The 15,466-nt window shown below is 41.2% G+C and overlaps 1 protein-coding gene across 1 annotated transcript in view; it reads left to right on the plus strand.

Annotated features, from left to right (window-relative positions):
* tenm1 (teneurin transmembrane protein 1) overlaps positions 1-15,466 on the plus strand; it is a 228,936-nt gene that overhangs the window by 167,798 nt on the left and 45,672 nt on the right. Inside the window, 5 exon segments of the mRNA XM_020048425.3 lie at positions 2,914-3,122; positions 5,353-5,566; positions 6,119-6,220; positions 12,842-13,036; positions 14,106-14,306. Of these exon segments, the coding sequence (XP_019903984.2) occupies positions 2,914-3,122; positions 5,353-5,566; positions 6,119-6,220; positions 12,842-13,036; positions 14,106-14,306 (921 nt within the window).

Raw genomic sequence — 15,466 nt, forward strand, 5'->3', positions numbered from 1 at the left:
TAGCATAGCTGTGCTGGGTCACATTAGCATGCATTGACTATGAAGTAATCATGAGGAGCTTCATGGGCAGTTAATTAAAGTAAGAGAGCGTGACTTAATCCTCTAGCAGGCTACAGCCCACAGCATCACTGTTAACTCTTTCAGACCATAGGTTCTCCAGCCAGCTCCCTTTCCAACCTCTCTGTTCTCCAAAACAAACGCACATTGTGTACGGGCATGCTCAATTACATTATGTCTTGGTATTTTACGTAATAAAAGCTTAAAACAATTGTAATTCCTTTGTTGATAATAATATATATTTTATTGTCATTTCTCTCTTTTTGTAGAACATTGGGACATTGTTTAGTTGACCTCCCCATAGGATGTTGAATTGGCCCAGTCCTTTATATATAATTGGTCCCCTTTAATTGGGCTCTTTAGAATAGCAATTAGATTATTCTCAGCATATATCATATAGATTAATGTGAATAATAATAGCTTATTTTGCTTTGTCTCAGTCAACAGAAGAACCCAAGTAAAAAAAGCTTTTTTTTTTATTCGGTCTATTAAAATGTGGGGAAAAATATTACTCTAATTTAAAATAAGGATCCACTGCATTCAAAATGGATTGCTGGAATAATTGTTTTATGAGAATAACCCTTAGGCTATTATAATTAATGTACTTGTATGTCAGACTATTTTGAAGCATTTTTTGGAATTATTTCCTCTACCCTCCTCTGAACCCAGTGTAAGTGGCAGGTGAGATGCCGTGCAGGAGAGGCACAAGTCAGATATGCCTTCATTAGCGTGTGATGGGTTCTGTGATGGCAGGGGCACCAAACCAAACACTGTCTCTCCTGAACAGCTTCACTCAGCTTTACAGTGGTTGTGCCTTCTGGGAGCAACACAGTATTACCGCCATTACATTGTACACCTGCTCCAGTCTGGTGAAGCTTTTCCCAATGAAAAAAAGAACACAGTTTCTACAAAACCTAGATTTTTCGCAAGGTTGTCGTCAAGGCTACAGTGTGATCAATCCATGTCCTCCGATGTCTAGACTTTAGACAGTTACAATAAAGTCTAGAATTTGCACCCTTGATAAAAATGAGCACACGACATGTATTTGTACAGCAGGCACCTTGATGTCATCCTCTTGTAAATGTCTCTATAGAGCCTTCTTTCATCAAGGTATTACATGATCTATAATTGGTTTCTGTCTTTTATTTCTTTTGTCAGTATACCTTTTTAGCATTGTGAAAATTCTGTAACATCCGTAGCAGTTGTATATGGGATGTATAATATTTTATTATACTGTAGCTTAGCTTCAGAAGTTTGTACATCCACCACATTTATTTGTGAAAGTTATATGTTTTTCAGACTTTCACTGGAACAGATATCTTGAAAATGATGTGTTTTATTAAGGATTCTCTAGATTCTCTAGAAATTCTAATGTACAATGTTTTCCACTGACCTATTGAAAACATTCCAAACTACATGAAATGTGTTATAATGTAGTATTTGGATTCATATATTGACAATATTTGTCCATTTGAATCTGTAACATCCATAACTGAGGGTGTGATATACATAATTGTATACAACACATCTAAAAAGAAGGGCTTTGAAACACCAAAACTAGAGACACCTGAGCTTCATCCAATTTAAAAGAGACTGAACCTTAATTTGTCTATGAGTATTAAAGCACAAGCGCAAAGACTATTAAAGGCATAATCCAGAGATTTTTTGAACCATTACTTGGTGTTTTGTTATACCCCCTAATAATGAACTTAATAATGAACAGTGCACCTCCTACCAGGGATTTGGATCATTACAGGAGAAGGCTGAGAACATGATGTTCGTGTCTCTATTTGTTGCGGGATAATATATCTGAGTTATATGTGAGTTGTTTTGTCTTGCTAAAGTTTCTAAACACAATTCTATATTTTTTTATCCTGTCCAGTGCAGAATAAGATCCCTTCTTCTTAAGTATTTTTATGTTTATCAGTGATTGGATTTATGGATTTATACATCTGGTCATTTGCCAGTTCAAACCATGTTGGTAGACGTTGAGCACAATCCTCAGTTTGCCAGCAGGACCTAGAGTTTGGACTGCATAGATTATATCGTCATTACAATGGATATTGCCTGACGGTTTTGATATGTGTTTATCATGATCCGTTACACATTATGGCACAACCAGTATCTTCAAAACATGTCTGTGTAAAATAATATAATAAACAGTAGCTCTGTATTTATTTAAATAGCATGGTTTTGCTCATCTTTATCAATGGAATTGCAATTGTGTGCATTTGGATTTATTTCAAAGTTCCCTTTATGGAACTAGAGGATATTTAAAGCATTCAGTTTCCAGGGCTGTGTACAATAATGTGAAGGTAAGAAAAACAACACACAGCGTCATGTACTGTAGTACTGTAGTAGCCGAGCTGAACTGATCTTATGTTACCCGCCAGGAGAGAGGGAATCAATAATGTGACACCCAAGTGTGTTGGCGTACCTGCTAGAGAGCTGACACCAGAGGTTATCAGCGCAGAATAATTAGCTCCCGCCTGGATGTGGGAGGTGTTGGTACGTGTATAAGCATCCGATAGCTTGCTGCTCTTCTCTTAGAGTCGCACAAGTATTGCAGCATATTAGACGGGCGTGTTTATTCCTTTTCAGAGTAGTGTAGCGCCAGCTTGAACTGAGTTCAACAGAAAATGAGGATAGGAATGTTTCCTGAAAGGACTGAGTAGGATGAAGTATTGGTCGAGGCAATGACATGAGACAGATTTGCCTGCCTTTTATCTCATTATGTGATAAAGGAAGAGGGGCCCGTAGCCAATATGTATGAATTCGGTTCTCATTTGTTTATGTATGTGTGTCTGTCTGTGTGTGTGTGTGTGTGTGTGTGTATGTGTGTGTGTTTATATGTAGATAAGGAGCTATTCCAGAGAGGTAAAGTGATAGATCGAGGGGAAGTGGACATTGGTACCCAGGTGATGCAGGCCATTCCCCCAGGACTGTTCTGGCGTTTCCACATCACCATCCACCACCCAGAGTATGTGAAGTTCAACATCTCCCTGGCACGGGACGCCCTCTTGGGGATTTATGGGCGGAGGAACATCCCCCCAACACACACGCAGGTTCTGTATCTTCTACCTACGTCAGGCACACAAGAGCATCACGCCAACATTCATACTCTTATGTAATTCAACATCAACTTTTATATTGTCTGAAACACACCCCAACTCACACATCATGTTATGGTTTTCTAACTGAGCACTTCACCAGTCATTGCATCTGCTGGAATTATGTTTTCTGCCTACCAGTACTTGTATTGACTGCACACGATGAGCGTATACTTAACTGGGTAACACTTTATATTTAGTATCTGTGAATTTATGTGTGATTAAAACAATAACAGTAATAGCTGTACAACATTTTTGTTAAATTGATTTACATGGAGATTTGAATGTAATTCCAAGTGTGTAGCAAAGAAGCAGTTGGCATGGAAAATCCGTAATTCTTTTTTTTGCCGGATGTGCTTCAGTCGTCGGTATGGTTGTAGGTATGAGACGATAACGAGTACCATTTCAGCTAATTACAATGCTAATTTTGACCCACCCATTTTAGAATGAATGTTATTAACCTTTCTCCTGATCTACTATGTAACCAGTATTCTTAATTACACAAAGTTAATTGCCATGCAGATTCTGCACGCCAAAATGTCACTTCGTTACATCAACTCCACAAGTGATGAAACCTTCCTGATCTAATTATTGAAATAGGCCAGGACCTGGTAAAGAACCAGATATACAACAGTTATTATTGTGTTAGTTGCATAAACTAGTAGAAAGGGTGACTTAATATAAAAACGTACAGATTATAGTTCTGGACTTAATGCAATTAAGGGAATATCTAGTGGAACTAATGTGATGTCAGTAAACTGCCTCAACTCCCCAATCACTGCTTGTTAGCATTGATATTATCTAAGATTAACAGTTTAAATCCGTCAAGAAATTAAGACCTGTCGTAATTCAATTAAAGCCTCCTTATTGTGGGCTAATTTGCATAGGCATTTGCATATGTAGGTGCGTGAATACAGACAACAAAAGTTTGGTTTCAAATGCAGACATAACATTTTGCCATATATAATGCTAACTGAATGTTGGACAATATTCAAGTCCTGTCTCAGTGGGTTTGACTTATCCCAGGCCATCATTAGTTGTCTCTGTCACCCAGGTCGACTGACACCGGTTAAGTTATTCGCCCCTGCATGCAGTCCCACATATGTTCCCCCGTACCGGGCCTTTATTACCTCTGCTGATAGAATACCCAGCAGGTCATGGGGCTGAGCACTCAGGGTCACGGCGAGACCTCCACACAAGTGACTCATCTGTCACAAGGCTGTTTCACCGGCCCCAGCAACCCCAACAGGCTTCCGCATGATGAATCCTAATAGGATGTTTTAGTCATTAATCTGAGTCGGTCCCCTGGGTGGCACGCACGGTTCCGCCTTTCTTTTCTTCCCAGGAGATTTTGTCACTATTGACGCTGAGGGGATTCTAACAGAAACGACAGTGGCCATTTCCGGTTCCGTGTGACATCATGTGCTGATCCCTGTCTGGAAGTAAATTACGGAGGTCTTGGGACTGCCTCCTCTACCTCCTCGTTGGCTGCTTTGCATTGCTGATGATTTGAAATGCAGGAGCCCGACAGCTATGGCACCCCGGCGCTTCGACTGAATTACAAACAGCGTTTTCCTTTTGTTCCGTGGGGGATCATTTGTCTCTCATAAGAGGACCTGAGCCATATAGTGATTGCGAGGCCTAGGGGCATGTCGCTGGAGTTACGGACCTGGTCGCACCCGGCTCCGAGTTTATTATTTAGAACGGGTGGTCGGGTGAAGCCAGGCATCCCTCTGAGCCCGGCAGGCGGATAGGCTTTGGTGTATGCCGTCACCAGCCCACAGCGGCATAATACCAGCCCTGGTCCCTGCTTGTCTCTGAGAGCACACAAACATGAGTGACACTGGTGTGGCTAAGGCACTGTGTCCGCCGCAGGCTGCTGTCATATCCTACTCATCTGGTAATCCAGCAATGCAGCATGGGGGCCCGTCTCCTCATCATGCTCATTAGGGCAAAGTCAGAAGGCAGCTCAGGGCCGTTGCATATGGTTCAGTTCAGGTCATTTTCATATCAATGGCAGGACACGATGACTTCTGGTTATGGCCAGAGAAAGATGCTCATGCCGTAATGTTGGAGGAACGCGTTCAGTCAGTATGCCCAACCAGGGGGCGCGTGACATCCCCGCTCTTCTGACTCCCGAACCTTGGCCTCATGTTTCATCAGATGTTTTCTTCTCCTGCTGCAGTTTGACTTTGTCAAGCTCCTAGACGGGAAGCAGCTGATCAAACAGGAGGTTCAGATGGTGGCAGAGGATTCCAACGCGTCTCCCAGGAACCTGATCCTGGCCTCCCTCCAGGAGACGGGCTTCATAGAGTACATGGATGCTGGAACCTGGTACCTTGCCTTCTACAACGATGGCAAGAAAATGGAACAAGTGTTTGTTCTTAGCACTGCCATCGGTAAGTAGCTCCTCGTTGTGTAACGTACATTTGTACCTCTCCACAGTCACAGTCACTAATTAATATTGCAGCACTATGCAGCGGGATTTGTAATGAAGTCTTAATTACTACAACTGAGAAAAAAAACTATACTTATGATTTTCTTTTCAGGATGTACCGTAGTCTAATGTGGTTAAAAAATAAAAAAGCAAATCAGGTATTCCATTTACAATTAATGCAAATAAGCATAATTTGTTTTTTTAAGGATTTATTTTACTGCACCAAAATGAACAAGTTAAAAAGGCTGCTATTTTATAATCATAATGACATCTATTCCTTGTAGCAAGGAACTGTCAAGTCTGTTATCCTTAATTGACCTTTTGTCACCCATACGTAAGCTTCTGCTGAGAGCCAAGCCAATGTATTTCTCTTAATATGCTCTCCTGCCTGTTCTGGAAGTAAAACGGATTGTTGTGTTAAAGGTCTTTATGCCCTGAGTTTGGTATAATTTCTATTTTATATGTTTCTGTCTCACCCAGTGTAGAGTCATTCAACACTTTCTCTGTCTTGTAGAAACTATGGACGGCTGCTCCACCAACTGTAAAGGGAACGGAGAATGTGTCGCAGGTCACTGCCACTGCTTCACTGGCTTCTTAGGACCCGATTGCTCAAAAGGTAGAATACCATGTCTCATTGATCCCTGTGAACGGTCCGACTTGAAATCATTAAAATTGTATTTCATGTCACCTTTACAACATGAGCATATCGGATTTCCCAGTTATGGGTCTCAAACTTATAAAATGTGTTTTTTACAAGAAACATAATTATTTTAATAATGGTAATTATACCCAGTAACAGAAAATTGACATCCATGAATATTACCCCTGCAATTTCACCTTAAACTTGGTCTATATTTTGGTCTTCATTCTTGGAATGTTTTTTCTTATGAATAACTTGCAGATGATTTGTAGAATTTTCCCTTTAAAACTTTTGACGGACGTAACTATTAACATGCACCCAACATTTATATCTACCTGAGAAAGGAGTGTCAGAAAAAGGACGTCCTCAGTTACATTTAGATAAGGCTAAATGTACTTTCTATACTTTGTGTGTGTAATTTTGCAGTTCAGATGATCTAGAACTTCTACAGAATTCTAAGAACATCGGGTAAGGGTTAAGTTCAGCAACTCGGATATATGCAGACTATTCTGATGAAGCCATGCACATTTAAATTACATTCTTGTGCATTATGAAAGCTCACTTCAAGTTTTCCCACATAATATTACATTATTATTACATTTCTGGTCAGATAGACCATCATTCATATTTTCCATTCTGTTAATCCACCAATATAAAATTATTCAGATCAATCAGATAAAAGTGGCTACTGTTTTATTAAAGCTGATGCTTCATAATAGATACTGCCAATATTATCAACGCCAAAAGCCATTCTGAATCATAGTACTTTGATTGTCTTTGAGGATTAGTTACAGTCTTTGTTTTATATGAGGATAGAAAGCGGCATTGATGATTTCCACTTTGTGGTCAGTGAATTCTCTCTCTGGCCAGTCCGACCCGTTCTCCTTTATCTTGCCCCCTGTCTCTGCCTAGATCTGTGGCCAGGGAGCCACTGTAGCAAGCATAATGCGTCTATTACTGTTCCCAGTGTGGAGCTCTGACATATTATGGAGACTAATGGACAGGCCAGGGTCTGTGAGGCAGCTTTTATACTGAAACTGTCCATAAACAGACTGACAGGCTGGAGGGATGAGAGATCCAGGGAGAGGCAAGGAAAGAGTGAGAATGTTCTCTCGCATAGCATTGCTCTGGAAAACAGTTTACTGTAAGTGGGTGCCTATAAAATATGTAGCATAGGAAAGGCATAGACACAGCATTGTACAAATTCCATATTTTAGTGATATGAGTTGTTCAGACTAGTGTTTCTCCACTGTTTAGCCTCAGGACCCAGATACTTTCACCCAGAATGCACTATTAAACATTAGACACATTACCAGCTGGGTTATGTACCGAAATGCTATCATCGGACAATATATAATGTACAACTCCACTGTCAACAAGTCAGATTTCAGGCCGTGTCTATCTGACAGGGAATCTGAGACATGGGGCTTTGGTTTGCTTCAAAACACAAGTACTCAGTCCAGCCCTCCGTGGTCTTTTCCTTTCAAATGTTTTCAAATGTCAGCAACAAAATGGAACAGCTAGAATTAGTGATTAATACACAAAAAAAACGTCCCTCTCAACACTAACCTTTGCATCGTGGAACCCTGGCTAAACGACTCCATTCTCGACCTGCAGTGGAATTATCCACCTTTCAGCATTATCATGTCGATCGTGAGGTGGACTTGTGCAATAAATCAATGGGGCGGACTAGTGTGTTTTTTTTGTCAATCAAGGTTGGTCTATTTTTATGCCTAAATTCTGCTCTCCTGATCTAGAAACTATGTTCATACACTGCGAACCCTATTACTCACTTTGTGAATTTTATTCTGTTGTTTTGGCGGTATTTGACATCACTCCCAAGGGCCTGCGTCACCCCAGCAACTGGACCATATGATAACTGAGGTGGAAATCTAATTCAAATTGTAAGGTGACCATAATAGTTTTAACCACACGCCTTCAACAAGATATTCCCCAGGTGACTCAGATCCTGTGATGCCTGAACTCATCCCCACGTACAGACTGAAAACTGCCATGTCTTGAATGCACAGTGCAGTAATGGATTGACGAACCCATTGGAAATCTACAAATTGGGGCATATTCTTGGGCAGCAGTGATAACACGTATAAATACGCTGACAGCATCACATCCTACATCAGCATATGTGAATAACTCTGCATCCCGTCAGAAATGTTGTATCACACGTCTATAACAACTCATGTTTAGAAGCCCATATGGCTCTCTGCTCTTCCACAGAAGTGGAGCCCATGATCAGGTATGCAGTGGGGAGGACAAGTATTTGATACACTGCCAATTTTGCAGGTTTTCCTACTTGCAAAGCATGTAGAAGTCTGTACTTTTTTATCATAGGTACACTTCAACTGTGTGAAACGGAATCTAAAACAAAAATCCAGAAAATCACATTGTATGATTTTTAAGTAATTCATTAGCATTTTATTGCATGACATAAGTATTTGATCACCTACCAACCAGTAAGAATTCCGACTCTCACAGACCGGTTAGTTTTCCTTTAAGAAGCCCTCCTGTTCTCCACTCATTACCTGTATTAACTGCACCGGTTTGAACTCGTTACCTGTATAAAAGACACCTGTCCACACACTCAATCAAACAGACTCCAACCTCTCCACAATGGCCAAGACCAAAGAGGTGTGTAAGGACATCAGGGATAGAATTGTAGATCTGCACAAGGCTTGGATGGGCTACAGGACAATAGGCAAGCAGCTTGGTGAGAAGGCAATAACTGTTAGCACAATTATTAGAAAATGGAAGAAGTTCAAGATGACGGTCAATCTCCCTCCGTCTGGGGCTCCATGAAGGATCTTACCTCATGGGGCATCAATGATCATGAAGATGGTGAGGGATCAGCCCAGAACTACACGGCAGGTCCTGGTCAATGACCTGAAGAGAGCTGGGACCACAGTCTCAAAGAAAACCATTAGTAACACACTACGGGGACAAGACGACTGCACTGTATTGAGGGCAGGATGGATGGGGCCATGTATCACAAGATCTTGGCCAACAACCTCCTTCCCTCCGTAAGAGCATTGAAGATGGGTCGTGGCTGGGTCTTCCAGCATGACAACGACCTGAAACACACAGCCAGGGCAACTAAGGAGTTTCAAGGTCCTGGAGTGGCCTAGCCAGTCTCCCGATCTGAACCCAATAGAAAATCTTTGGAGGGAGCTGAAAGTCCGTATTGCCCAGCGAAAGCCCCGAAACCTGAAGGATCTGGAGAAGGTCTGTATGGAGGAGTGGGCCAAAATCCCTGGTCAAGAACTACAGGAAACGTTTGATCTCTGTAATTGCAAACAAAGGTTTCTGTACCAAATATTATGTTCTGCTTTTCTGATGGATCAAATACTTATGTCATGCAATAAAATGCTAATTAATTACTTAAAAATCCAACCCACTCTCTTCCTTTTGCGTACATATAACACGGGTTCACACAATGTCGTGCTATGCATACGCCAAAGTCCTTTTTTGCATGCAGTTGAGACGCAATCTCCTACCATCAATAATAATGGTCAATAAAATCATTTCATTGACACGCACCAACTGAAACCTATGTGACGTCACCATCATCAACGCACAAATTTCCCGAAGATTGACTAATCGTTTAAAGCCGTAGATGAACTTTTTTCTTGAAAGAACGTAAAAGGGTAAAGGTAAAACTTTAATATCGCATTTATTCACCATAGTTCTTAATGGGAGGAGATCGCGTCTGAACTGCACGCAAAAAAGTACTTTGGCGTATGCATAGCATGAAATTGTCAAGTGTGAACCCGTGTTACATGTACGCAAAGGGAAGAGAGTGGGTTGTAAAAATCATACAATGTGATTTTCTGGATTTTTGTTTTAGATTCCGTCACTCACAGTTGAAGAGTACCTATGAAAAAAATTACAGACTTCTACATGCTTTGTAAGTGGGAACACCTGCAAAATCAGCAGTGTATCAAATACTTGTTCTCCCCACTGTAGATCACTCTTCAGAGTGGCCAAGAAAATACTTGAGTCAGGAGTATGGATCTATACTGGAAAATACGTTTATGAGCGGGGACATCAAAACAACCTGGCATTTACACAGATAAAACTGTAGAAGTGTTTAGCCTTATGAAATCACGTCCTGAAAGTTGTCTCTACGCAGGCAGTACAGATTTGTAGGCAGACAGCAGGAAGTACAGGTTAGTAGGCGGGCAGCAGGCAGTCCAGGTTAATCAGGACCAAAAAATCAGGTCCTGGTTTCTTTCCCCATGATGTGGCCCTCAGTACCCAGCCATTTGCCACTCAAAAACTAATAGAACCATGCTAGCTAAACACATCTACATGCATTTCTGTGTTATCTATATGGAACTGAAAATCTCTAAATTAGGATGTAAACTGTAAATTACTCTTAAAATGTTTTAATACATGCATATTACTTTACCTCAAATAATCACAAGTGTATTGTATATACATGTATGTCAACTGAAATATATTTTTGTGTTGTCTATTGTAATTAAAAATAGCCTCCTTAAAAGTTGCACAAATTATCATTCTGGGTATGTGTCAATCTAATTCCCAACCCAATATTTCCATTTATTTTATGGCGGAAATTAGTCAAATGTGCTTTTATTGTTAATGAAGAATGTTGGTGACCCTCTATGTTTTTGCTCTACTGTATGTAGATTTTTCATGATTTCTTAGAACACATCGTCCATTGAGAGCTGAGAATTTCTGGTTTAGACTATACACCAAAGGGTTAGCGGCATAGGTGAACAGAGGACTGTGTTACACTACCAGCATCAAATAAGAATGTAAAATTAGAATGGTGTGTACGTGAGAGAGACACTGATGTTCAATGAATACATCCTTAACGAAGGATACTTTAATGTATGATAAACTTCAACTTTCGTTAATGTGTCATTAACTGCTTCATAAATGTTATATGAATGCTAATGTGAAGTTTAGACCCCCTTATATATATGAGGGTTTTTTCCCAGCCAACATTCATGTGATTGTATCATGTATTATGTGGCTATTAATTTGTATGGGTTATCTAAGCACATAAGCAAATAATATACATCATTTTACTTCTGCATGTCCAACCGGGACATCATGTCAGATCAGCGTGTTCAAAGTCATGCTTATTTAACTGATGACCACAACTAGTCTGCCCACCTACAGGTGTTGCTAGAGTGTGATGAGTCAAGGAAATGCCCGCTTACGCTTCCCCCCAAGGCAATGCTGGGCCAATGCGTACCATCCCCTCAAGTTCCCGGCCACCCTTCAGCAGTAAAGTCAAGGTTCACACCTTGACTGTGATAGACCGCTTGGCACTACTAAAGAGTGCCTTCGACTGCTGCGCCACCTGGGAGAACCCAATCCCACACCCGTGAATTAGAAATGTAGACGTAGGCTACTTGGACTTGATTGAATACCGTCTTGTGGTGTAATGTATAATTAAAGCAAACGCAGCCAATGGCTTGACATTTACATTCAGAAAAATTAAGTAAACATGGAAACCCATTACTACTGTTTGTGCTGTTGTCAGTTATTTAAAATGTATTTAGTTAATGCATACATGTCATGCAGTATGTCATATGTGAAAATGTACATTTAAAGTATTACTTATTTTATGTAGCTAGAAGCCTTGTCAAGGATGCATCATCAATATTGGAACCCTATGCTTGTTAAGGCTGCTACATTGCGCATACGCTGCAACACATTTTTATCTCCAAAAGCTTTGGCATCACAAAGGTATTATCATAATAGTGTTATTTCGATATCATAGTGAAAATATGGTCATAAAACAAGGACATCACCTTTTTAACATCACTGGTCCTTTTTCATAAGTACTGACAACATTACTCAATCAAGCTGCTCAACTAAACAACTAAGAGTATTTGTTTAGTTACTTTCATGGCTAATTTCTTGCTAATTTGTTCCTTCCCTTGCTGGTTAATGGCATTTGCACCAAAAATTGTATTTCTATATAATCTATTCATCACAGTATATTAGATTTTGCTCCGATGTTTACCATGCGTCTCCATGCTTCAGCCTCCGGGCTTCTAAGCTTCTTCTTAATTTTGTAAATATCAGTTTTCACGCTAAGGCACTGAGTGGTGGAAGGAGGGGCCCTTAGGGGAACGTGGGCCAGTGTCGGAGACGCTGTAGCAGCACCACGCTGCAGCTACTGGAGTTTGACTCAGGTGCCACTTGAGCAAAATTGAAGTACTTGAGAGATTAGGTGGATTTCACAGGAAGAGGGTCTGAGTAGGGGTGCGTGGCCTGCCTCCTTACAGAGCTATCATCAGGGGGAGAGGATTAGGTGTCTTCAGCTGCATGCCTATTAGTGCGATATTGGTGATGGGTGAAACCTTGGGGAAACAGGTACTGTATATGGCTCATGGGAAGATCGCAGTGTCAGGGGTTAGGACTTCGTACTACCGGCGACTGCTGGATTGACAAATACATGTTCATAATTAGAATTATTTTGTTTTCACTAATGCATCCAGTGCTGTTTACGACGGTTAATCTGTTTCTGTCCACCACAGTATTTATTATAAACTACTGTGTTCATTAACTTTGTTGTTGTTGTTGTTGTTGTTGCTGCTGCAGACTCGTGCCCTGTCCTGTGCAGTGGGAATGGAGATTATGAGAAAGGTTACTGCCAGTGTCGCCCGGGCTGGAAGGGCCCAGAGTGTGACATCCAGGAGGACCAGTGTATTGACCCGACCTGCTCCAACCACGGCACCTGTGTCAACGGCCTCTGCCTGTGCAGCCCTGCCTACAAGGGCAACAACTGTGAACAAGGCAACGGTCCTATCCTAATAACAATCATTATCACAGTTTACACAGACGTAGTGATAGGCACAGCTGAATTTATTACAGCCAGCAGCAGAGGCAGGCCAGGTCCGTTTTTATTGCATTTTCAATGGTTCAGTGCGCTAACCGCTAGCCAAACCAGTGTTCTGTTTGTTGCCGGTCTTTGCACACGTACACCCCGTGTGTGATTGATTGTCTGATTACTACTTAAGCACAGCAACAAGAAATTCAGTATCCTGCTCTCACATCATTTTAATTATGGGGAGAGTTTTTGTGTGCAAAATCTGATTGACCCAATAAATTATCCTCTACAAACACAGCAACTCCCTGCTTTTAACGCGGGCCATGAGGAATGCCTAGGATGAAGCAGCCAAATCAATTGATTGTCCTTAGGTAGTTGTATCCAGTGGGGTAATTATTGGCTTTGTCTGAGATATCCGTGCTAGAGAATAACCTTGAGCCAATGAGCCTGTGACTAGAATCCAGCCTGCAAGCCTTGTGGTAATTACTGTGGTTAACGCTGCATAGATTTATCTTTCTTTTTTTGTAGCATGCATTAGTTGCCGGGGTGGGGTTGTTCTGAAGTGTATCACAACTAAATGTGATCAATTAACTCCAGACATGGATGGAAGCAGTTTGTTGCTAATTCTTTGTGAGAGTTGCATGTAAAACCTGCAGACTGTTCCATGTTCTAGTTGTAGATGGCCATGTTTTCCTCACGGTGCAATTGATTCTCAGTAACAAACCCTTCACAGCTAGGACACGCTGTTATCGCAAGGTTGAAGAGACACTGTTAGTATAAACGCACGCTGAAGTACACAGACAATGTGTTAAATCAGTTAGGTGTGATCGGGTGTTTCTGTGCCTATTCCCCGAGGAGAGGAAATGCAGAATTTAAGATGATTCCAACACTAGAGATGGTCAGGGAGGGGCATGAAATATTTACTCTTTCACTTTCTCTCTCGCTTCTATGTCTTTGTCTCTTACTGTTTCGCTTGGTCCAAACACCACCGCCCCACCTTACCTCCCCTTCACCTTCCTGGTTCTGCATGGCCAGTCGACTGCCTGGACCCTCAGTGTTCTGGCCACGGCGTCTGTGTGAAGGGGGAGTGCCTGTGTTCACCGGGCTGGGGAGGTCCAGACTGTCAGAGCCCCCTGCCAGCCTGTCAGGAACAGTGTTCAGGCCATGGGAACTACCTGGCAGACTCTGGTACATGTGCCTGTGATTCTAACTGGACTGGCTCGGACTGCTCCTCAGGTGAGTGCAAGAACCATGACACACGTCTAAACCATACCAAAATACCTTAAAAGGGCTTTAATAACATTTGAGAAAACATTTTGAGTTGGAATGTTCACTCCCAGACATTTAGACGGGTGCCTTTGGAGTTCAGTCACGTCCTTAACCACCCATGACTGGTTTAAATGTAGTCAAGTCCCAACTGTTGTTTTCAGTCTGGCTGTGATTTAGATGACTAGATTGTGTCTGATGCACATTACTCTAACTTTTGGTCTTACCTCTGACTGAGTAACACACAGGCCCTGGTCAATGGTGTTTTTCTGCTGGTAATGATCTGCCAGTTCCTAGCAGAAAGAGACCTTCACACACCCAGCAGCCTATCAGACAACTGAGCAATCATTTCTCTAACATGCTGTGTTGAAATTGGACTGCACACCACTTCTTGTTTCTACATCAATACTTGCATATCTGGGGGTAACATTACATTGTTGCATACTAATGATTGTTTAAAAAAATATATAATATTCCTACTCCAGGGAATTCCATAGTTAGGACTCATCCCAAGATGCAGCTTTGTACAGTTCGGATCTTATTTATAGCATAGGTGTTATCTGTTTATCTGCTTTTTGTATTTGCATGTAGGTCACCTTTTAGGCTGTTATACAGAACATATGCATTGGTGTAATACTCATTTGTTAGTATACTGCTAATCTTAAAAGATTTACACTAAAAGGTTTATGCATTAAATTAGAATCGCCTCCAGATAAAAGAGTATACACTTAATTTAATTTATGGGTATATATTTATGGTGAAAAGCTGTCATTGTATGTTAACATGCAGGGCAAGAATAAATAATGCCAGCAAGTCACAAGCATGGTTTTAGCTCAGAGTATAATGACAGATGCTGTATTTACTGTTAACTCTGGCTAACAGCTTTGCTAGTAGTCAACCTAGCTTCATTAAATGTTATCTAAGATTTGTGAACTATTCTCGAAGTGCACAGCCACACAGCCAGGCTTTCTCTTCCATTCCTGTAAAGAGTACACTTTACAAGTTATGAAACCAATGCTTTCCTCTGTCCTCTGTTATTTGTTGCTGCAGCTTGTTTCATGCAGATCTACTGTTTATCTAGTCCATTTACTTATTTCTGGCCCTGTGGCATCGCCATAATGACATAGAGT

Source organism: Esox lucius, chromosome 7, assembly GCF_011004845.1.
Source record: "Esox lucius isolate fEsoLuc1 chromosome 7, fEsoLuc1.pri, whole genome shotgun sequence".
NCBI classification, from domain to species: domain Eukaryota; kingdom Metazoa; phylum Chordata; class Actinopteri; order Esociformes; family Esocidae; genus Esox; species Esox lucius.